Below are 23,946 nucleotides of genomic sequence, written 5' to 3' on the forward strand. Positions count from 1 at the left end.
ACCAAGGAAGAAAAGGCTTTATTAGGCGTCTAGGCATGCCTGGGAAACCCAGGTCAGTCACAGAGAAGAAAGGCTCACGTTGGCACAAGAATACAGGACACAGGCGTTGCAGAATATCCTCTTGAAAACCAACTGCGAAACCAAACCTTCCCTCTTGGTAGCCTACCAGAAACACTGCTGAGGTGAGCCCTGGTGAAACTTGTGGAAGCTCCTAGTGAAACAAGGACGTGTGTGCAGAAAGGGAGCGTGCACCCCAGCCCTGCTGACTCATGTACAGTGGGGGGCCTGGGTGGGGGAAGGAGGAACGGGAAGGAGGGTGCCCTCATCTCCTGCACCAGGCTCCCTGGGGTGCAGGGAGAGAGGAACCACTGTTTGTAAAGGGAAGACCAGGACAGCAGAGGGGGGCGGGCCAGCTCTGCCGCGAGGTGGTGGACTCTGTACAGTCTGGGGTGAGGGCGCCTCCGACAGGTCCCAGCAAGGCAGGAGGCCCTTCCTGAGGACCCCCCCACCCCCGGAGAGACAGCCATTCCAGTTCCCTGCTGACCTCCTGCAGAGCAGATGCCAGCGTCCAGCACCAAGTCCAAGGTCACAATCAGCAGAGGGGAGTGGAGCGGCCGCCCGACGACACCGGTACCTCTCGGTCTAGGAGACCTCCTTTTTTGGAGCAGTCACTTTCTGCGGACCAAAAGCCATCTTGCCCAATATGGGCCCAACCTAGAAATTAATTCCCACCTTCATGTGAGCACCAGGTGAAGAGTCTCTCTCATGAGGCAAAGCTTTAGATCTTGGCCCTTCGGTGACAGTCCCTGGACAGAAGACCGGTCTGAGGCTTTCAGTGCCCAGGCGCTGGTCTCTGTCCCACGAGTAGCAGGCACTGCCTGCTGACGATGGGCCCCAGTGATGTGATGCTGTAACTCTCCCAAGAAGAGCGCTCTCTACTTTCACAGGCAGAAAAGGAAGAAACGAGGCAGGTTGCAAGGGAGCTGATGCCACTTAATTCTTCCATCGAATTTGCTGGGGAAAAAAACAAACAATGATCAGTTTTCATGGATCCCTACAGATAGGCAGACAGAATTCAATACAACAAGGACTCCCGGTAGGTAATGTAAGGAAAAGAAGGATGGAGCCGGAAGGCTGAAAAAAAAAAAAAAAACGTTGGGGAGAGGAGTTCATTTATTCAGAGATGGATTAAACACCTCTTCTGTACCTATTCTGTAAGCCTGATTTAGGGCATTTATTCTGGTTCTGCCCTCCTCAGGACAAAGATTCAAAGATTCACTAGCTTTAGCTTATAGTAGATTCCAAAATACCTAACTGGCACCAAAGCTCCACGTTAACAATAAGCTCAGCAACTCCATACTATGAGAGAAGAGACAGCTGTGTTCCCCAAGTAGCTAAAAATCAGGGTACACATGTATACCTGTGGCCGATTCATGTTGGTGTATGGCAAAAACCATCACAATGTTGTAAGTAATTATCCTCCAATTAAAATAAATTGAAAAAAAAAGTAGCTAAAATCTACTTGACCTACTTCTTTCTTCCAATAGGCAGGTCACATCCAGCCCCAGGAAACTACAGTTTGCATATCCTGATTCTATAATGTTTGTTTCCAACTTCCAGTGGTTAGTCCTTCCTACCTGATAAGTTTAACAATGATCAGAGCACTACAATCAGTGTCAGCCAAGGTCCCCAACCACCCTAAGTCATCCCACATCTCAGGAGTGACTTCTGCCCTATAGGCCCGTAGGAGACCCTTATCAAGAGATCCACAGGCTTGGCCGACAGCAATCCCATTCAGGCCTTGGGAGTATGTGCTTGACGCTCCTCTGAGAACTGTCTCCTGAGCCCACTGGAGGGCAAGCCGCAGCCCCTCACCGAGCTGTTGAGAAGGCCATCAATCTTCTCCTCCTCGGCAGAGCCTTTATCCACCTTGCTCCTGTACGCGAGCAACTGCTGACGATCCTTCAGGTCCCGGCAAGTCTATCACCAAAAGAGACGACAATAAAAACCTCCAGTCAGCCTTCTCTACAAGGGCCTCTTTCCTTCTGTCTCTCCCACTCTGAGCCAAGGATCCAAGAGAAGCCAGGGAGCTGCGGTGGGATGACAGTGGGGCTAAGCACCCACCAAACTTCACACTGAAGAGACGTCTGCAGAGGTTACATGGTTTGATTTAGTTCTATGAATTCTCCAAGTGCAACGAATTTATAAAAGCAGAGAAAACCCAGTCAGAGAACTGGGCAAACCATTAAAGAGAGCTGGTCTCCAAACTAACTCTTGCCAGACCACACTATGCACTGAGTGGAAACTGACATTAGCACCTTAGGATCTAGGACCTGAGACTGAAGCCTCCCACTGTCCACTGAGGTCTAACTCAGGGCTCTCATTTCTGAGGGACTCACATCAATGACGACATCATGACACTTGAACTTGGTGGCTAAGTTCAACTTTGTGTCCACATCTTCCACCAGATTGACATACTCCTGTAATATCTGTGAAAACAAGTACTTCTGATTAATGATTCTCAGCCGTATTAAACCCAGAGTTCTGAAAGGTAGGGAAAAAGTCCTGAAGAAGGCAAAGAGTCAGTGCCTGCTGTCTACAATTCCCATCACGAACCACAGGACCAGGTCTGCAATGGGCAATGAGGTGGACTTTCTGCAGTAATCCAGGTTCTCCCAAAAAGGAAGAGAAGGGCCCACTCCTCCTCATCCTGGAGCCAGACCCCTGTGCCAGCAACAGGTATGCCCTGGGTCTGACCTCCCCCCGTGCCCCCTGCTCCTTGATGGCCTTTCTCATTAAGTTCTCCTGTATCATTTGAGCAGTGTGCCTCCCTCTGGCTGAACACAGCATACGCTCCTCAGAGGGGGTGGTCTGGGGTCATACTTCTAAAGGCTGAGCAGAAAACTTCCTTCCCTGGCCCTTTCTAGGTCAAGGTGCAGTACAACCATTATGTTGCCTTTAAGATAAGACCAGAGCAGATCAAGTCTCCCATTGCTAAGCAGAAAGAGGCTGAAAGTCAGGTCTCCTAGAAGACCCTGTACTCGACTCTCTGGAAACCATTACCTGGACAGGGGCACTGTTCTTGTGCAAAATTTCCACAACCCGATGGAAGCCAATGGGTGCTCTCTTCTTGGTGTAGCCCAGCCAGTTCTGAAAAAGGAAGATGGGGTGGCCATGGGCAGGTCAGACAAATTCAACCCACTCTGAGCTAGTCTCTCTGCATTTTGTGGTAGGACTAGCAGAACGTGCTGGTGAGAGTGGATGAATGGGAGGAGGGGGAAAAGAGAAAGGAAGAAAGATGAGGGTTTTAGCAAAGTCAAGGAACTCAGGAGGGTGGAAAAGAGTCAGAGGTATTATAAGTTCTTAGCTCGAATAGGCATGAATGCAGAAAAGTCTGAAATACAGCTAAATGAAACAAGCAGTTTCCTTGACAATATTTGCATTGATAGTATGAAATTCTCTGGGTAGAATAATCCTACCCTTTACATCTTCATATTTACATAAATGTTTATTTGTAAATTCATGAGGAAAGGTCTGGAAAGCTACCAGTCAACCTTCTCACAGTGCTTGCCTTGAGGAAGGGACTGAGAAAGGAGGTGGACAGTGGAAGAGGAACTTCACTTTTTTCCCTCTCACTTTCACAGCGGGTTTGATTTTGACACAGGCATGTACTGCTTTCATAGTTAATGTTTCTAATTAAATAACAAAGGCAGAAAACAAAAAATTGTTAAACCCATAATGGAAAAATGGATATTTAAACTGCAAACCAACGAAGACACGACAACCGAACAGAAAGCAAGATTCTTGACGATCTGGACAGCAAACAAAAACAAACAAAAAACAGCTCTAAAGAGCTAATCAATTTATGTGTATTATAATATTCTTTTTTTTTAATTAGAGGATAATTACAACATTGTGATGGCTTCTGCCATACGTCAACATGAATCGGTCACAGGTATACATGTGTCCCCCGCCTCTTGAACTCCCTGATAATATTCTTACATAATTTCTCAAGAATGATAATACTGTGGTTACAAATGAGAACAATGCTTAAGTAGTTAAAGTATTGTAATGTCTGCAGTTTACTTTCAAATGTTTCAGCCAAAAAAAATGCATATAGAACAAGAGAAAGCAAATATGGCAAAAATGTGAACAAGTTCATTAAGTAGGTGAAAACTGTTAATTATTCTCTTTTGGTTTTCTTTAGATCTGAAACTTTGGAAAATAAAATGTTGAAGGAAAAACGTCAACCAGTAGCTGGAATGTGAGTGTCCCAGGAGGCGTGAAACCTGAGACTCCCAGGAGGCGTGGGATGGCAAGACGGCATCTCCACCGGAGCGCTGACAGCCCCAGGGCACCCACCTTGGTGGTAAACAGGGCATCAACGTCATGCCAGGCCCGGAGCTTGGCGCGAGCGGCCAGCGCTGTCAGCACGTACTGTTTGTCTGGGATCTGAAAGCAGAGGCCCGGGGAAATTAAGAGAAGCAGAAAAGCATCAGGGGAGGGGCTTGAGAGTTCTGGAGAGACAGGCAAAAATACTCCCTGGTATTGATTCTGCCCCTTACAATCCACAAAGCTCTTGGGTCTCCAAGCCCCGGCACTGCTGCAGGCTATTCAGTTAAGGCCTTCCCTCACTTCCCACAGACTCACTCCATTCTCCCCTGACCCCTGAACGTCAAAGGACTTACTGCACAGGGTTACAAAGCAACATCCACTCCACAGAGTGATTCTGATACTACTTTTACTAAACACTGCTGAATTTATATCTACCTTAAATGTCTTCTTCAGGTTGACTGGGCTGCTGAAAGTCCCCTAGGATGAAAGTGGAGAAGGAATCTTGGTGTTACTTTCTCAAATACCACCAATCTCCTGTTTTCTTGTCCACTAGCTAGACATTCTACATTTCACTCTGTAACCATTTAAACCTGGAAATTAATTTAAGAGAAAAGCTCTATCAGGTCTAGCTGGCCATCACCATCCAGCTTAAGAGCACTAGATTAACAGGTATAAAGTATTTCCCAATTTTTTGCTAATCCTATGACTGTTACGATCATGGCCACCTATGGGATCATTAAAGTCACACTTCTCCAAGACAACTATTAAAGTATGCATAGGTAACTACCCTCTGCTGCTCTTCTTTACCCTGTGGGAATCCATTTGAAACTCTGGGCCTCTGACCAGAGATGCTCACAGCACCAGCACTGGTCAGGCAGATGTGTTCTAGGGCAGGCCAGCTCACCGGAAGCCACGCGAACCCATACAGACCTCTTTTCCCCTCTTGGAACTGTTCCCAGGTGGGCTGCCAGGAGTGATGTGCACCCACTGTACACAGAATACGCGGGAACCCAGGCTCTGAAGGATGCCCCCCTGTGCAGGGAGAATGCCTGGCCTTTCCGCCCCGTGTGGCCCGCACCTCAGCCTCCGTGTAGTGGTAGAAGCAGGAGTAGAAGAGCGTCGTCACCAACGGCATGTTGAGGATGGACGCTTTGCGGGGGTGCTTCCGGAAGACCTCAGTCTGTCCCGCTAATTCTAGATGCCGATCGTTTGCCTGTGGTGGAGTGAGCCAAGAGAAAAAAAAGAACAGTGTCTGTGGAGTAGAGGCAGGAGAGAAGCCTGTAATACTAGAGCAGATGTGTTTCCTACCCTAGGAAAGAGGCGAAGAGGAGAAAAAGAAAGAAACTGCCTAGGAGAGCCCCAAGGAGCTTCAGATCCAGAAAATGATGATCTAAGTTGGATAGAGGAAGACCAGAGAAGTAGTGATGAAACAGAGCTCTGGGATGAAGAGGAAATAGCTCCAGATTAATAGCAAGTGAGAAAAGAAAAGATGCCTGGAGACAATGGAGGGAAGGCCACCATGCAGAGAAAGAAAATAGAGACTCTTAGAAAGGGTAACCGGAAATGATGTATGTGGTCAGAGCAGAAGTCTCCTAGCTGCTGAATGACACGGAGCTTTGGCACTGAAGCAGAAAGAATAGAAACAAGGATTCTAACCTCGATAATGATCTGACGTTCCAGGAGTGTGTAATGGTCTTGTATGTGTGCAGAATCTTCTGCTGAAAATGGCAAGCTGGGAGAGAGGGCAAGAAGGTTAGTACCTCATTCTCTACTCAAACAAGAAACACACCTACCTAATCCAGGTCACCACTTTAAGTCTAAGATGCTCATGGGGCTTTGCAATCCTGGTCTCTGTTCCCTTTAGAGCATCCCTGAAAGGCAGAGAGAAAGCAGGAAATAGAGGCGACCTCTGGCCGGCATTTTAAGGTTTTGCCAATTAGACAGGGAGCCTTCAAGTCCACGAAATACATACAGCCACTAGTGATTCTGCTGAGGAGTGAGGCAGAATCCTCTCATTGTGGGCGGTGCAATGACTGAAGAACGAGTCACTCAGCCAATGAGTGCGCCTGGCCAACTGCCCATCATCCACATCCCAGGGAGGCTCAGGGATTCCAGTCACTGCTTAATGTCAATGCTGAACTGTCTTTTAGGAGCACTGACATGTTGGCCATTTTTTAATGCAGAGTAATAAGATAAAACTCAAGTTACAGAGCGTGGCAGTATGTCTGTAGATTGGTAAAAATCTTAAGAGTTCTACATGATGTCAAGGGTCCCATCTTTATCACTACATCATATCCTTCCATATGAAGAAGTTGACGGACAAACAGTCTTGACCAGAAGTCATTTGGCAAGTCAATGGGTAAGGCCAGCAATAGAAGCCAGAATTTAAACACCCAGTTCCCAGACCTTCCTTCAGAAAGTACTGCCTTATTCCTCTACTCCACTCACTCCAGGAAGAATTCTGAAATTGAATTACACTGTCCCAGATAAGTGTGAGCCCATAGCCAATTTTTAGAAGTGATAAAGAAGACAGCAAAAGGTTCCAGTTACTTCAGTATTCTAACTTTTCTGTTTACCAGAGGCCATAGGACACATTGGCTCAGTAGCTGCTAAAGTTAAAACTAAGGATTGCACTGACATAAATTTCTAAATGTGAAACCTGGCAATCATGTCACATGAGGAATGACGGAAAGAACTGTGACCACTGAACCTCAAGTAAGGTCTACTGGGTGGACTCTATACCTGTCTTGAAAGATAAACAGGGAAGCAAGTTTCAGCTCAATATTAAGGAGGCACTTGCAGTAATAAAGGCTGTCCAACAACGAAATAAGCCACTTCCAAGAGCAGTGTGTGTCCCACCCCTGGAAGAACAGTACATGGGGTTGGTTTTCACAGGGATTTATACTCTGGATAAAAGCTGGACTGAATCACTAGTTTTTGGACTGTGGGGTTTCAAGGACTGGTAACACTGAAAACAATACATAAATAAGATGTTGCCAGTTTTTTTCTTTTAATACATCAGGTCACACGCACACAAAACTCAAAACTCATTTTTCTACCAAAAAGAAGTCGGGGGAAGGGAGGGAATCAATGAATAAAACGCAATCTTTCAAATTAATCTAGCTTTAGGAGACAGCTCTCTACACTGTCTTTATTTTTCTCAATTTATCACCAATCAGTGAGAACTGTATGGGGGAATAGTGTTTGGAACCACTGAATGAGATGATCTTTAATCATGTTTGTATGGCCCACTGTTAGCCTTTCCCTGCAACCGTCTATCCATTCTACCCTCTTTTAATCTCTTTATTGTTCTGTATAACAGTATTGATAGTGAAAAACATTTCTGCCCCACTTACCCAATGCATGTCTTAAGAAATTCTTTTCGTTTCTCGGGGTCCTGAATGTTCAAGTGCTCTCGATAATGGGACAGCTACAAAAAACAGAGAAGAACTTTGAGCTACTTCTTTTCCTCTGAAGGGTGAGTTAGCTCTGTCAGTAGGCTTTCCATGCTTAAAAGCTAAACTCTTCATTACTAGAGATTCTTCTGGGAATAGATGGCAGAGGGGTGAGGGAGAAGAGTGAGTCAAAATTATTATCTCTAACTGCATTATCCAATATAATAGCCACGAGTTTCGAGAAAACGTTGTTCTTAGGAGATTGTCCTATTCTATGAGGATAAACTAAAAGCAGACTATCAGATTTGCCAATTCCAAGGTTTATAAGGTTGGAAAACTCCGAATTCATATATAACAGCATGCATGATAAATCACCTTCAATTCAAACATAACAGAGAATATGAAGAAAACATGAAAGCTTTAGATAAAAATGAGTTACCCAAAACACATTTATTTTTACTGTTTAATCAAACTTCAAAACAATGAACTATATGAATGCTATCTGAAGAAAATTCCTTATAGTTTTGAACCTATGGAAATTAAAAATATAAACGAAAAAGCTTTTCAAAATGAGTACTACATATTCCTAATCATTTTGAAGAGATTAAGATAAAAGGTTTTGAGATTTTCCCACACCTTGAGTATTAAGTACAAGTTCCTTTTACAAAATATTACTGGAAAACATTTTCCTGAATTACACTCTGGTGTGCAAAGCTTAAAAATGTATCACCACCAATGTGTGGTACAGTGACTAAAAGAACAATTCTGACATCGATGGCAACGAGAAATACTTACTCTTACACAATAATGTCAAACCTTTTAAATAGATTATTGAAGTTTTAATAAGAAAATTATATTTTTTGTAAAATTTCAGGTTCATTCTTATATTACAAGAGTTTTGTCTACAACGGTGAAAATCTGTCCAAAATCAACTTTAACACTTAGTCATGGAGCTCTCACCCAAAATGTGTATTGGGTGCCTTACCAGCAGCTTGACCGGATTGTCCTTCATGACCTGTATCTGATTTCTTATCCCTGTTTGCTCAATATTGTTTGTTCAATATTGTCTTTGGTATTAGAAGCCAAAACCCCAAAGCTCCTATAAATCAAGAACTAAAAACAACTAGAAATTAAGAGACAAATTCCAAATTGACCAGGCCAGTTTTCATTCGGTTATTTTTTTAAAAAATTTATTCAGAAGCCCAATCAAAAGAGCATATCAAAAGACACAAAACAGTACATGATCTGGATTGTCCTCAGGCTTCCCAGATGCCTCTGTCTCCCAGGCATAACCATACCAAAGGAAAGGAAATAGTCAATCAGTGCGGTAGGCTGGGTTTTGGCTTAGACTTTTTAAAGAGGCCCCCAACTGAAACAAAGGCCACACTTACCGCAAGCTCTTCTGTTCTATCCAGGAACCTGGGAAGAAGCAGAAAGGAGCAGCGCATTTTTATCTATTGATCCGTGGCAGTATAACCTCACAAAACAAGATGAGTGTTCTAGGAGAAACATCATCCGAACTCATCTGCCTCCATACACAAGCTAAGCCCTTCTCTTCTCAAACTCTCTACCATCAGCAACCCCTTGAGAACACGTGCCTGATCTACTGAGCTGAGTGAAGAGCAGAAGCTGGAAGACATTGTGGGCACTAATAACTCTGTAATGTCAACAGATCTGACAGAAAGGCTCAGAGCCTCTGCAAAACCTCAGCCCACAGTAGTCTTCTGGGTTTGTTTGTTTTTTTTAAGATGAAAACACTCTTCTCTGTCAGTAGTCTTGGAAACAGACTGTCTACACTATCCTCCTCTGTTGTTTTCTTTTTTTTTTTAAGATTTATTTATTCACTCTTTAGCTTTGAGGGGTCTTCACTGCTGCATGCAGGCTTTCTCCGGTTCTGCCGAGTGGGGGCTACTCTATCTGCGGCGCGCAGGCTTCCCACCGCGGTGGCTTCTTCTGGTGTGGAGTACGGGCTCTGGGTGTGAGGGCTTCAGCAGCTGCAGCACACAGGCTGAGCCGCTCCAGGGTACATGGGATCCTCCCACATCAGGGATGGAACTCATGTTCCCTGCATTGGCAGGTTGATTCTTAACCCCTGGACCCCCAGGGAAGCCCTATTGTTTTCAGGTACAGCATACGATGCATTTTGTCTCTCCCCAAAGGTGGTAAGGCCTTGGAGAACAAGGACTTTTGTCATCTGATTGCTTTTTCACTCTGCAAGGACCACTATAATTAACATCACTACTTTGGCATAGAGGTGATGCTTAAAAAAAGCGTTGTTGGTTTGGAGGGAAGGGAGGAAGAAAAGAAAGAGGGAGGGAGGGAAGAAAGGGTTGAGGGAACAGCTCGTCTTGAACACGGTTTCTACAAATTCCTGGCTAACCATCTCTAATCTTGACCCTGACCATGTGTGCCCTCCCCACCTGAGTCTTTGGGAAAGCTCATCACTCTGTGGAGGCCACTAGGTAAATGAAGTTACCTCAGGCCACATGTCAGCCTAAACAGAGGCTCCACCCCCTGCCCTGACACTTAAGAAAGGACATAATATACCTGTTTTAAGCTAAGAGTGGGCAAAAGTCCCTAACAACTGAAATGAGATAGGGAAGAAAAACATGGCAGAAGAGCTGCCCCCAGTGGGCACCCCCTTCCCCAGGCCCCCAGCAGACATGCCTGCTTCTTGCCTCTCCACCCATCAGAACCTGACCCAGTCCCACAGGGCCCACTCAATTCCTAATCACTCCCATGACGTTCTCCTCAGATATCCTGATTGAAAATTGCATTTGCTTCTTCTGCTCTTCCATTGCACTTCTCACTGGCATCACCAGGGACCAGTGAAAAGGGCATCTTTAGTCTCGGTCTTTTGTTAGAAAATAGTTAATAAATATTAATACCACAGACTAGGCATTATACTGAGCGCTTTACATGCATGAACTCCTTTCACCTTCATTGACCTTGGAGTAGGCAACATTACTTCCATTTTACAAACATGAAACCTGGTGCTTTTAGAGGTTGAGGAACTTGTTCAATGTCATGCTATGAACTAAGTAATGGAGATAATATTCAACACAGGTGCTTGCCTCTGGAGCCTGATTTCTTAACCCAGTCACTTTACTACAGGTTGTGGTGCAATATTAGTTATCCCATCACATTTCTTTTTTCCTTCTTTCTCTCTTTTCAGTCATGCCACATGGCTTGTGGGATCTTCGTTTCCCAACCAGGAGCTGAACCTGGGTCCGTGGCAATGAAAGCACCAAGTCCTAACCACTGCCACCAGGGAATTCCCCCATCACCTTACTGTATCTTATCTAATAAGCATTTCGAGAAAAAAGGGGCAGTGTCTCTTTCTTTGTAGTATCACCCAGAGTGCTCTGAACTAAGTACTTAACAAACTTTACAGACCAGATGATCAGTTCTTACCTAAAAAGGTCTAAAAGCAGCTTCTGATCACCTATCTCCTTAAGGAAGTGAATGAGATGTCTCAGGGCAACCTGCCGCACCTCCAGCTCTCGGAAGAGGATCTCTGGTAGGCAGGAAGAAAGGAGTTAGATGGGGAAAGATTAAAGCCTATTACTCAACAGGAAATCAGCACCCCCCAACTCACACATTCTTAAGATAATCTCCTCCAAGTCCATCAGAAGCTAGGAATGGTTTACGATAGTGCCCACCCCTGGCTCAACCCACCAGCAACACACTCCAGGGTCCAGGACAAGGCTAAGCCTTTGTGTTAGCTTTCAGCTCTCACCAACCCAACCAGCAGGCCCTGAGCGTGGACTTTCACATCCTCAAACCAACACAGCCATCCGTCTGTGCAGTAAATGAGGGGCTTTTTAATCACTGTAGCTATTACTCGGAAGGAGGAATGACTCAGGGCTGGGGTGTGTGCTCTGAAGCCTCAGGACCCCCCAGCTATCCCGAAAGTAGACCCGATGCTGGTGAATTCTGGTATGAAAGCCACGAGACCATCCTCCCTTCAAGTGTAGCAGACACCTTACTGACTACAGATCTCCCTCAAGCCACGCTCACCTTTACTCAGCGTCCTCTTCAGGAAGATCAGAACCTAGAGGAAGAGAACCAAGAAGGAATCACCCTGCGTAACCTTCCAAACACGAGGCCCTGTCTGAGCACCTGATGACTAGGAACGAGGCCAGCAACTCATCAGGAATCTTCACAGGTCCAGACAAGGTGTTTCTCGATGTGATGAAAGGACAGGTGACGGACATATGGAATGAGCTCTGTCTTGGGAGTCCACACACCCTTGCCCCTTATGGCAAGAGACACCTCCCTCCCTCTGTGAGAGGCTGTTCTCACATCTCTCAGCCTTCAGATTATTTTTGAGGACACAAAGTAGCCAACCTACCACTTCTGGGTCATAATGAAGAGTATCACACACACTGCAAACTGAGCTTTTAGAACACGTACTTCTGGGAATCTTCTACTTCAAGAGGAAATCCAGTGTCTCTACTTGACATTAAAGTCTATCCTCTGGATAACCAACAAGGACCTACTGCACAGCACAAGGAACTATACTCAATATTTTATAATAACCTATAAGGGAAAAGAATCTGAAATATATATATTAATACATATAACTGAGTCATGTTGCTGTACATCCAAAACTAAAAGATTGTGAATCAACTATATTTCAAATAAAGAAATAAAGATTAAAAAAAAAAAATCTATCCTGATTGGACTTTCAGAAACTGATGAAAGCATTAATTAAACAACAAAAGGCACAACTCACTGCAGTAATGACGTTCCCATCATGCATGCTTACTGCTTCTTCTAGGAGCTGGATTTTGTCCTGTAAGGAGCGGAACCTTTCCAGTGAGCAGACCTGCCAGATAAAAATAGAACTGGTGTGCAAGGAACAGGGCCATTTCCTATATTCCTTTGTCAATGGAAACTGAGGAAGAGCAAGAATGACCTGAAATCTCCCCAACATATACATGCATGCTCAGTCGCTTAGTAATGCCTGACTCTGCGACCCCATGGACTGCAGACCGCCAGGCTCTTCTGTTCATTGGATTTTCCAAGCAATAACACTGAAGTGGGTTTGCCACTTCCTTCGCCAAGGGATCTTCCTGACCCAGGGACTGAACACACATCTCCTGCACTGCAGGCAGATTCTTTACCACTGAGCCACCTGGGGCTTCCCAAGTGGCACTAATGGTAAAGAATCCAGCTGCCAATGCAGGAGATGGCAAGAGAAATGGGTTTGATCTGTGTGGGTCAGGAAGATCCCCTAGAGCAGGAAATGGCAACCTGCTCCAGTATTCTTGCCTGAAAAATTTCATGGACAGAGGAGCCTGGCAGGCTACAGTCCGTGGGTCACAAAGAGTCAGACACGACTGAGCACACATGCTGGTCCCCAAGGAGAGCCTCTTTATTTTATACAACAGCCCCCAACACTCTATGAGCCAGGAGGTTCCTACCACCCACTCCCTAGTTCAGCCTTATGCCCTGGAAGAGGTTAGTGTCCTGATGAAGGCTTGCCAAAGTCAACAGGCAGGGAGACCACTTGTTCTCTTTTTCCTCTTTTTTTTCCTTTTAAAAAAAAAAAACTGTTTTTCTTTGTTTGGTTGGTTGGTTGCTTTTCCAAACACTGGTGTTGAGCACCACCTTTCAGTAGATCACAGTGAGGGAGCTGCTCTGCTACATATGAAAGCCGGACCCATAAGCAGGTCCTCTAGAGATGGTTTAGGACGAGCTTCCCCAGGAACATGCGGTGTGTGACAGGCGAGGCGGCGGCCACGTTTCCGGCCACGCCCTGTGTCCCAGGACGAAGGGCTCTCTGCATGGGGACTCCTGAGGCTCTGCGGCGTTTGCCACACCACAGGGGATGCGTGTGGGGTCCACTGGAGGGGACAGCAGGGGACTGACCATCTAAGGCCAACTTTTATTTCTTTTTAATTAACTTATTTACTTATTTTTGCCCGTGCTGGGTCTTTGTTGCTGTGTGCAGGCCTTCTCACGTTGTGGTGTGCAGGCTTCTCGCTGCAGTGGCTTCTGCTGTTGGGAAGCACAGGCCCTGGAGCTCGGGCTGCAGCAGTGGCGGAGCGAGGGCTCCGGAGTGCTGGCTCAGTAGTTGTGGCACACGGGCTTAGTTGTGGCATCTTCCCAAACTGGGGATCAGACCCACATCTCCGGCACTGGCAGGTGGATTCTGAACCACTGGACCATCAGGGAAGTCCCAACTTGTTCTCTTTTTAATGAGGCACAATTTATATCATAAAAATATACACTATCTAAGTGTACAGTTCAGCGGGTTTTGACAAGTAAATAATCCCATGTTAACTACTACCACAATCAAGATACAGAACATTTCCATCACCACAAAAATTTCCCTTGTCCATCTGACAAGGGATCTCACTAGCAGATATTCAGGTTATTCCCATTTTAAAGGTTATAATAAATAAAGTTCCTATGAACATCTGTGTATAAGTCTTTGTATGAACAAATTTTCATTTCTCCCGAATTGTAAATGTCTATTAGCAATTAAATTAAATGTGTGTCTGATTTTGTAAGAAACTGTCAGACTCTTTTGCAAAGTGGTTTTACCACTTCACCTTCCTGTTTGCAGCATATGAGAGTTTCAGTTGTTTGCATCCTCCCAACGCTTGGTATGATCAGTATTTTTAAACTTAGCCATTATAGTGGCTGTATAGTGGTATCTCAGTTTTAATTCACATTTTCCTGATAACTGATAACGCTACGTTGAGCATCTTTTCAAGTGCTTACTGGCCACACAGCTTTTGGTGATATAACTGGTGAAAACTTGAGCCAGTTTTTAAATGTAATTGCTTATCTTATTACTGAAGATATGTCATCATTTTTTATATACATATTCTGGAGAAAACACTTTATAAGATGTATTTTACAAATATTTCCTCCCAGCAATGGTCTTTTTGTGTTTTTAACAATGTTTTCAAAGAACAAAACTTCTCAATTTTGGTGAAGTCCATTTTCCTTTTTGGTCTGATGGTTTTTGTATGCTTGGTTAATAAGTCTTTGCCTAACTCAAGATCACAAAGACTTTCACCTAAATTTTCTTCTAGCTTTATAGTTTTAGCGCTTATTCTACTATGATCCATTTTGACCCAATAATTATTATGATATCAATTCTCCCAAAATTGAAATACAGATTCAATGCAATCTCAGTCAAAATGCCAGCAGCTCTTTTATAACACTGACAAGCTAACATGGAAATACACAGGATCTAGAATGGCTGAAGTAATTTTGGAAGAGAATAATAAGGTTGAAGAACTTACATGACTTGATTTCAAGATTAACTATAAAGCTACAATAATCAAGGCCTTGGTAATGGCATAAGGATAGACAAAAAAACCAATGAACTAGAATACAGTCCAGAAAGAGACCTACATATATAGGGTCAATTCATTTTCAACAAAGGCACCAAAGTGACCAGTGCAGAAATGGATTGTCTTTTCAACAAATAGTGTTGGAGCAAACAGAGAACCATATAGGAAAAAAATGAATGTCCATTTGTACCTCACACCATATATTTTGTATTAACTCACAATGGATCACAGACCTAAACATGAAAGATTTGCTCTCACTCTTAAAGGCACTACTTTTCCCTCTTATCCATCACTCTTTTCCCACTTCCCCATCAAAACAACACTAAACCCTAGAGAATTAGAAATTTTGCAGCTGAACTGCCATCTTAGTGGAATGATTTTCCTCCTGAAAATCATCTCATTTAACAAAACTGAAGAGAAAGGCCAAGCTGCTCAGCTTCCAAAAAAAAAAAATTCCAACTCCACATCCTCTCCCCAGGGCCTTACCTTGCCCTTCCTGAGGCGCCGCACTGTGTCACTGAGGCTCCAGTCGTTGCTGTAATCCTGGAATATTAGCAACGCATGAATTATAGGAAGTGAAAGGATCAGAATTCAGAATTATCAGTGCATCAGCTCCTCACCTCATGCTTATAGTCTTAGTCCCTAGAGGGGAAGTATTTTGTGGAAGAAGATAGATTAAAAAAAACAAAACTAGGATGGTCTGGTCCTGAGTTTCTTAAGCAACCGGGACAGAGATTTTACAGGCAGGACAAATTGGATCAAAGGGGGAATGGACCAACTGACAACGCCGGCAGCCCGACATGTAAGTGGTTCAGAATTTCAGACCCTAGGGGCCATTCTGGGACTCTAATTAATGGTTTTGCCAACAGAAGGAAAGGAGAGAAACATGTTCTTTTTTTGGACCTTATGATATCATTTTTTCCTTTTCAGTCAATCTGCTTTTTCATGCGCTTCGTGTGAATATGAGCTCCACCAAGCTTCTAGACTGCAGTGATGATCAAAAGTTTCAAAGCACAACCTAAAAAATGGCAGCATAGTGGATAAGGATACGCCAGGGCTGAATCACAAACTAAAAACTTTGAGTTCCAGTTCCACCATGTAATTAGCTGTGAGACTCCCAGCAAGCTCTAATGTTTAGAGATCCAATTTTTAAAATAACATCTGCTCAGAGATTTGGGAAGATCAAACAAGATAACAAATGTTCAAGTACGTCAAACTGTATAAAGTGTCATGACCATCGTAAGATATAACTCACCCTATACTCCCCCTTGGGTCTCCCCAGCTCTGGAGCATAGCTCTTGACAGGCGTGTCTGACAGAGCTGCAAGAGAACAGGCAAGGGACTGAGGACACCATCTTCCTGCCATGCCTTTCTTCCACGGCTCCCTTTGCTTGACTTGTGGGCTCCCGAGGTACCTTTATGGCCCAAAGAAGGGAAGCCCGAGTAGATCTCAGTTCCTACCCAAAGACAGCATCCCTAGATGCTACCCTTGGACCCCACGGCCTGAATGGTCTCAACCTGCTTATTCAGCATCAGAAAATTCCTCTAATAATGATGATAGATTCAGAAGAAGTGTCATCTCTAATTATCACTTATCCCCATGACTCCCCAAGCTGTACCCCAGATCAGTAACATCTCCCACAGTAATCAAGAGAAGAGAGTCCATGCCTACCATCAGAGAGGGACTGGAAACTTCCAGGTCTAGTTCTCCCTAAAGATAAAGAACACATAAGGCCAAGAGTTAAAGTCAGAGCCATCCAGACTCAGTTTAGGATGCAGTGCACACAGAACCTTTTTGTGAAAATATGAGAACTTAAGGCTTAAAAAAGCTTTTACTCAACTTCAGAAATCTGAGGTACCATGGAAATAAAAGGCACTGAGGAACTTTCTCTTTTAATTGTGGTAAAATACACCTAACATAAACGTCACCATTTTTAAGGAGGATACAGTTCTGTGGTACTAAGTACATCCACACTGTACCAGCATCACTACTATCCATCTCCAGAACTTTCTGATCATCCCACACTGAGACTGTACCCACTGAACAATAACTCCCTTTCCTCCTTACTCTCATTCCCTGGTGACCACTATCTACTTTCTATTTCTATCTGACTATTCTAGGCATCTCACAGAAATGGAATCACACAGAATCCTTGTATGTCTGGCTTCATTCACTCAGCATAATATCCTCAAGGTTCATCCATGTTGTAGCACGTATCTGAATTTTGATCCTTTTTAAGGCTGAATAATATTCCATCGCATGTGATGCCACATTTTGTTCATTCATTCACTGGTGAATGGACATCTGGGTTGTGTCCATATCTTGGCTACTCTGAATCGTGGTGTATAAATACCTGTTTAAGCCTTTGCTTTGAATTCTTTTTGGTATATACCCAGAAGTAGACTGCTGGATCATATGGCAATTCTACACTTAATTTTTTGAGAAACTGCCAAACTGTCTTCCACAGTCTTCCGGTGTCTTCTACACACAGGCTGTACCATTCTGCATTCCCACCAGCAGTGCACAAGGCTTCCCAACAGAAATGCGCAGGGGCAGGGAGGATTCTGACCTAGACCCATTTCTGAGTAACAGAAATGGGCAGGGGCAGGGAGGGATTCTGACCTAGACCCATTTCTGAATATATGTCACAAGGTTAACATCAATTCTGTTTATCGTGTTTTAGAAACCCAGTCCAACCCCTCCGAATTTCCCTCATTTCTCCCCCTTTCTGATCCCTAACGGCTAGCTCCAAAGATTTTTATACTTCAGCATCTTTTTCTTACAGAGTAAATGAAAATCACAGCCTTGGTTTTTTGGAACTCTGTCCCTTTAACCATCGCTCTTACCTCTAAAAAAGCTGCTCAGAGAGTAGGTAGAAGGGGGTTTGGGTAGCTGTGTGTAGGTGGAGAAGCTGTTTCGGTTCTTCAGCTGCTCACGCTCGTGGCTTGACCCGCTATTACCAGCAGTCTCTTTGATGGACCATGAGATACCTGTGAGATAGCAAAATGTAGACAGTCCTTCTCATCCAAAATAACACCACCTCATCCACATTCCAATAAACTCTAAAGGCTTTTCATCAGAAGCCCTGGTCCCTTGCCAACAGGGACTTAAAATACTGGGGCAGGGAGAAAGAACAGAATCACATAGACCAATCAACAGAAAAAAAGGGCAAAGGAAATGAATGAATGGATCAAAGAAAAGGAAATACAAGCAGCTGTTAAACATATGAAAAGGTACTCGACTGCACTCTTAATAAGAGAATTACACAAATTAAAAGTACAGTTAGGACTTCCCTGGAGGTCCAGTGATTAAGAATCTGCCGACCAATGCAAGGAGACACAGGTTCGATCCCAGGGCTGGGAAGATCCCACAGGCCATGGAGGAACTAAGCTCACGTGCCACAGCTACTGACGACCGTGCATGTAGAGCCCATGCTCTACAACAAGAGAAACCACCGCCTGTGCACAGTTAGTAAGCAGACCCTGCTCGCTGCAGCTAGAGAAAGGCCCACACAGCAACAAAGACCTGGAGCAGCTGAAGATAAAGAAGTATCTTTTAAAAGCACACTGAGATACCATTTGCCCCCTATAAGATTGACAAAGACCCAAAAGTTTGAGAACACCCTGTGCTGTCAAGGCTGTGGGGAAAAAGGAACACTCTGACACTGCTAGGTGGGAGTGCAAATTGGTGCAACATCTAACCGACACAGAAGCAAATATCCTCTGCCAGAAATTCCACTCTAGGAACTGAACTTTCAGATACTCTTACATGGGCAAAATACAAGGTCACTGACAGCAATATAAACAACAAAAGATTGGAAACAATCTAATGCTCATCAACAATGGACTAGTTACACAAATTATGGGAACTGCATACAGTGTCTACTATGTTGCTATTTTTAAAAAGGGAGAGGCAGCATGAGAAAACTTGGAAAGATCTTCAAGCTATATTATCCATTAAAAAGAGGAGGGTACGGGACTTCCCTGCTGGTCCAGTGGTTAAGACTTCACCTTCCAATGCAGGGGGTGTGAGTTCGATCCCTGCTTAGGTAGCCAAGATCCCACATGCCTCCTGGCCAAAAGAACAGAACATGAAACAACAGAAGCAAAATTGTAACAAATTCAATAAAGAGTTTAAAAAAAAAAAAAAAGAGGAGGGTATAATGTATGCCACCCCTGGTGTAAAAAAGGGGGTTCATTTTCCTATATGTAGTTCCACAAGCAGAAAGCATCTCTAAATGAATACACAGGAAGCAAACAACAGCGGTTGTTTTGGGGACTGGCAGGGCCTGAAAACGAAGTAGACGCATGACAGTGTGAGGGTAACTTTTCTCAGTACGCCTGGAATCCTTTTTACTACAGTATGCCTTGAATACTTTTTGCTTTTTAAATCATGTGACAGTATTTCCCATTAAAACAAACAAACAAACAAACCTTTAAAACTATGCTTAAAAATCAGATGGACCCAGCAAAGGTGTTAGGTGGTATTAGAGAATGATTAGGCAGTGGGACTTGGTGGCTAAGGAAGTCAGTTCTGCCAGGCAGTTGTGAGCATTTAAGTCAGCAGTTCTCAAATATGACTGCGAAAAAGAACATTAGCAGTGCTTATTGTCATTTGAGACCCCGCCCTACCCGCCACCCCACACCCAGCGTCAAGACCTACTGAAGCAGTCTCTCGAGTGAAGCCCAGGAATCTAATTTTAACGAGCATCCCAGGTAAGTCTGAAATAACCAGCCAAACATTAGCCCTCAGACAGCAGACCTAGACAGCCGTATGGAAACTGCTACCATACTTCCCCAAGTACCCTTTCCTGGGCAAATTTCCAGATGTATGCTCATCTGAAAATAGCTTAGCCTTGTTCCCTATCCTGACAAGTATTGAGGAGACTTTATGAGTGCTAAGAATCCTGAATAATTAATCCCTTCCCAGGGTCTTTTGTACTTACTTCCCACAGGTTCCCCGGTCCAGCTGACTCTCTCCAGGTCATCTTCATCATCGTCATCCACAAAGTCTCGAAGGCTATTCACTGCCCGCTTGGATTCCTTTAACTGCGGACGGACATCAGGCAGCGCACTTAGGCAGTCATCACATCTCACCTCTCCCTCTGACAGCCAAGAAGGCTGAGGAACTTGGACTTGAGAATGGCCAATATTTTAACCTTTCTGCCATCGAATACCTAGCCCACCAGACGTTTGCCAAGAAAAGAAACTGCTATTTAGCCAACACTGGAGTCCAGTGGCAAAGGTTAGGAAGAGTCAAAGCCACTTTTGAATTCTAATCCTATTCCTGGTATTGACTTGCTTTGTAGGGAGTTTCCCATCTTTCCAAAAATGAATGTTTCCCCCATTTGTAAAACAGAGATGATAAAGATAAAACTCCCAATCCAGTTCATCCTTCAAAAATAATAATAATATAACATGATAAAAGACTTAGGGTTCTTGAAAAAAAAAAAAAAACGGAAAGAAATGAATCATCTTAAGAATGTAAAGGAAGAAGGGCAGGGAGTTGGCTTTTTACAACTCCTCTCTTTTCCCAGGGTTCTTCTCCATGAAGAGTCTTCTAAAGATCTAACTGAAAGCACTGCTGAGCCTAATGGAGACAGGTTACCGAGGATGCAAGGGAAAGGGTACTCAGAGGAAAGGGGTGAGAACTTCCCTGAGTGTTCACAGAAACCCACCTGTGAGAGCTCATCATCTTCATCATCAAAGGTGAAAGCCTTGAACTTGGAGCTATTCCAATACTCCTCCTCATCACCCTTTGTCCGATTCATCTGGAGGGAGAGGAAGAGAGGTATACTGTATGTCTCTTTCTGGATTCCCCTCAAAAGAGCTCCAAAAGCTTTGGGTTCCTGGACTACAAATTTCCTGCTCTAGGCAGGGATGCACAAAAAGTGTCTGGTGAAGAAAATACTGAAGAGGCCACATAAAATCAGATCCTTGGGTCTCCAACCAATCCAATCACACTTTTGATTGTCTGATAACCCACAAATAGTCATTCATTCCTAGAGCAGCTACTTCATTCAGAACACTATCTCAGGCACTCAGTCAGGTGTTTTATTATGTAAGGGGTATCTGAAGTACAAAACACAGTCCCTCTCTGAAGGACTCTTCAACAGAGTATGGAGCATATATACATTTTCTCACTTATACACTCTCATGCATGCTAAGTCAGTTCAGTCGTGTCCAACTCTTTGCGACCCTATGGACGGTAGCCCATCAGGCTCCACTGTCCACAGGATTCTCCAGGCAAGAATACTGGAATAGGTTGCCATGCCCCTCTCTAGGGGATTTCCCCAACCCAGGAATCGAACCTGTGTCTCTTAGGTCTCTTGCACTGGCAGGCATGTTCTTTGCCACTAGCGCCACCTGGGAGGCCCCAGTATAAGTATGTATAAAGGTGAAAGTACAAACCAGGCATGTGTTACAAGAATGCATCATGAACTTTGCTGAATACACAAGGTTAATCAAAGCATGAACAAAACAGATAGTAACTACATTCATGGACTCAACATGTATCCGTTGTGTGCCACCTCTCAGGCCCTGTTCTAGGCGCGGGGAATACCACAGAGAATAAAAACTCACAGACATCTTACTCTCTCATGTGCTTCTTGAATTCTTGATGGCAAGTAAGCAACTAAAGGAAGCTGAATTTGCCTGCTTGTAACTTCAACTTCAAATCATGATTAATTTAATAACAAGTACTGGCCAAAATTTGGGAAATGAGGGCATAGCCAAAGAAGGAAGTCTATAAAGAATCAGTCAAAACACAACAAGTCCCTCTCATAACTATTCTAAAATTAGATTTCGCCCTGAAAAAAAGTTTTGCCTTAGAATCACAAACTGAACTATCCATGCCAGCTGGATTAGAGTGAAAACTGATTTAAGCCAAGAACCAGGTACCAAATTTTTCAGTGCCAAAAATAACTCCAAAGGCTACAGAGAGTCCAATTCTAAAGGATGTATTTGCTTTTTCTATTTCAATAGCACCTTTCTCAATAGAAGCTTAAGAAACACTCCCCATGGCAGACCCACTGAGACTCCCAGTAGCCTTAACACACTCTGCCTCACTCGGTGTGTTGTCGGGGGGTCTGGGAATGGCAAAGCAGGCTGAGAAGTGTTTACCATCTGATCCTTCCCCATGGGCAGATATCACTAACTGATTTCTACTGAACTCAGACACAGCTTAAAAATCCTTTTGTATATTTAATGCAGTGAGTAAAATCAAACACAAAAGCTAGCAGAAAAAAAAAAGTCATCCTTTATATTGCAACAAGCATAGGCTTTGTAGCCAGGCAGACTTGAATTCAAATGTCAGTCTCTCCGATTCTCAGCAACCTGGGTAAACAATCTCACTTCCAAGCCTTGGAGAAAGTGACAGGCAACCTCACAGGGTTGGAGTGAAGAATAAAGAGTCAAGAAAAAGCTAACAAAAGTCCCCAGTATAAAGTAAATACTAAAGGCTAGCTCCTTTTAGTATAGGATATCTTCTGCCATCTTTCTATCTCTGCCATTTGTAAATATGGGACTTAAAAACAGAAACATACCTGGTAAGACTGTTGTGAGGCTGAAGCCAGTGAACCACACAGAAAGCACATGTGCGGACACAAAGATTTGTTTAGTATTAATTTTTATTATTAATAAATCAATATCTTGGAGAAAGCTAGAAAAAATATTTCTAAGCATTCCTAAAGTTTAAATTTTTGATATAAAAACTCTGAGTAGCCATCACAAACACTGAAGATGTCCACAAAGCAGGTAAATGTCCATGGTACAGGTGCCAGTTTATATAAAGACTCAGAACAACTCTTCAAAGTAAGCCTAGCAGATTCCATTTCACTGTGAGGGAAATGAGGCACAAAAGGATTAAGTACCAGTTTTTAAGCTAAAGCTAATTGCTCCTATCCAGGTTTTCTATCTCCTGGGTCATTTCCACTCTGATTTGCATCGTCTGTTTATCACTCTAGGGAAAACTGAGGGCAGGTCATTACTACAGTATCTACAGATAGGCATAGCATGAGTCTTAACAAACCCTTAATCCACCAGAGGATTTCTGGAATCTTTTCTTAACTATGCAAAGGCAGTGGACGCTTGACACTAATCTGTACTTCTAGCGCTAGACAGAAACTATATTTCCTCAGCAAGTAAAAAAGACAATGATTTAATGGTTCTAAAATTTATAAAGCAATCAGGTACAATTTTAAGAGGGGCTGAGAAAGATACTTCAAAATTATTTAAAACACTTCAAAGGCTTGTCCCTGTCACTTGTTTACTGAGATCCCACCATACAGGGCAGTAGATCTCAGGGAAGAGCAGGAATACGACAAAGGAAGGAAAACGACTTGGCCAAAAAATATCTACAACCAACACGCTCTCCGCCTGATGACACCGCAGAAACCAGCCTGTGAGAAGTTAGATTCGGACTCATTTAACTTCCTTCAAAGCCAGGCCTACACAAGTGAGGTGACGAACTGAGACGAGGAAACGTGGATTAAACTAGGAAAGCTCTGTGGGCGAAGGGTCCAGGAAACAAAGATCCACCGCAGAGGCCAGAGCCCAGAACCTTGGTACAATAAATGCTTGTTCAAAATCAGTTGTCTGGACTCGCTCGCGGCCCCAACCTCGAGTGCAAGCCCAGGGATCGCCAGAACTGGAGTTAACAGTCAGGCCAGGGAGGTCGAGGGACGCCTCAGACAATGAGGGGAAAGGATATGGATGCGGAGAGGCTGGACTCGGCCAGATATGTAGCCCAAGGAGTTTGGGACACCCTCACCTCTTCCACACCGAGCCCTCCCTCTCAGGTCAGCGCCAGACTTCGCCGCCGAGGGTCCAGCCTTTCTAGACAGGCTGTGCGGCATACAAAAGGGGCGGAAGGGGATAGTCCCAAGGAGGGGGCGGGAGCG

General features: G+C 44.0%; 1 protein-coding gene across 1 annotated transcript; it reads right to left on the reverse strand.

Annotated features, from left to right (window-relative positions):
* On the reverse strand, positions 1-23,939 carry VIPAS39 (VPS33B interacting protein, apical-basolateral polarity regulator, spe-39 homolog). Its single transcript, XM_069597184.1, has 20 exons — positions 23,817-23,939; positions 20,725-20,817; positions 19,993-20,095; positions 17,894-18,037; positions 16,719-16,757; positions 16,302-16,366; positions 15,533-15,589; positions 12,469-12,561; positions 11,751-11,784; positions 11,145-11,247; positions 9,122-9,149; positions 7,692-7,765; positions 5,992-6,067; positions 5,414-5,548; positions 4,771-4,812; positions 4,363-4,452; positions 3,064-3,150; positions 2,400-2,489; positions 1,876-1,980; positions 1-1,014 (listed from the first exon to the last, which is right to left on the reverse strand). The coding sequence occupies exons 2-20, from the start codon at positions 20,815-20,817 to the stop codon at positions 994-996; spliced, it is 1,479 nt and encodes a 492-aa protein (XP_069453285.1). The 5' UTR covers positions 23,817-23,939; the 3' UTR covers positions 1-993.
* Positions 23,940-23,946: the final 7 nt, after the last annotated feature.

Source organism: Ovis canadensis, chromosome 7, assembly GCF_042477335.2.
Source record: "Ovis canadensis isolate MfBH-ARS-UI-01 breed Bighorn chromosome 7, ARS-UI_OviCan_v2, whole genome shotgun sequence".
Taxonomy (NCBI): Eukaryota; Metazoa; Chordata; class Mammalia; order Artiodactyla; family Bovidae; genus Ovis; species Ovis canadensis.

Bases quoted from the DNA above. Each gene is read 5' to 3' on its own strand.
- VIPAS39 (XM_069597184.1), bottom strand. From the start codon at position 20,817: ATGAATCGGACAAAGGGTGATGAGGAGGAGTATTGGAATAGCTCCAAG. The intron at 16,758-17,893 runs GTAAGAGCGATG...CTTTATCTTTAG, and splicing joins TCTGAGCAGCTTTTTTAGAG to GGAGAACTAGACCTGGAAGT. The intron at 11,248-11,750 runs GTGAGCGTGGCT...CCTGCCTACCAG, and splicing joins GAAGAGGACGCTGAGTAAAG to AGATCCTCTTCCGAGAGCTG.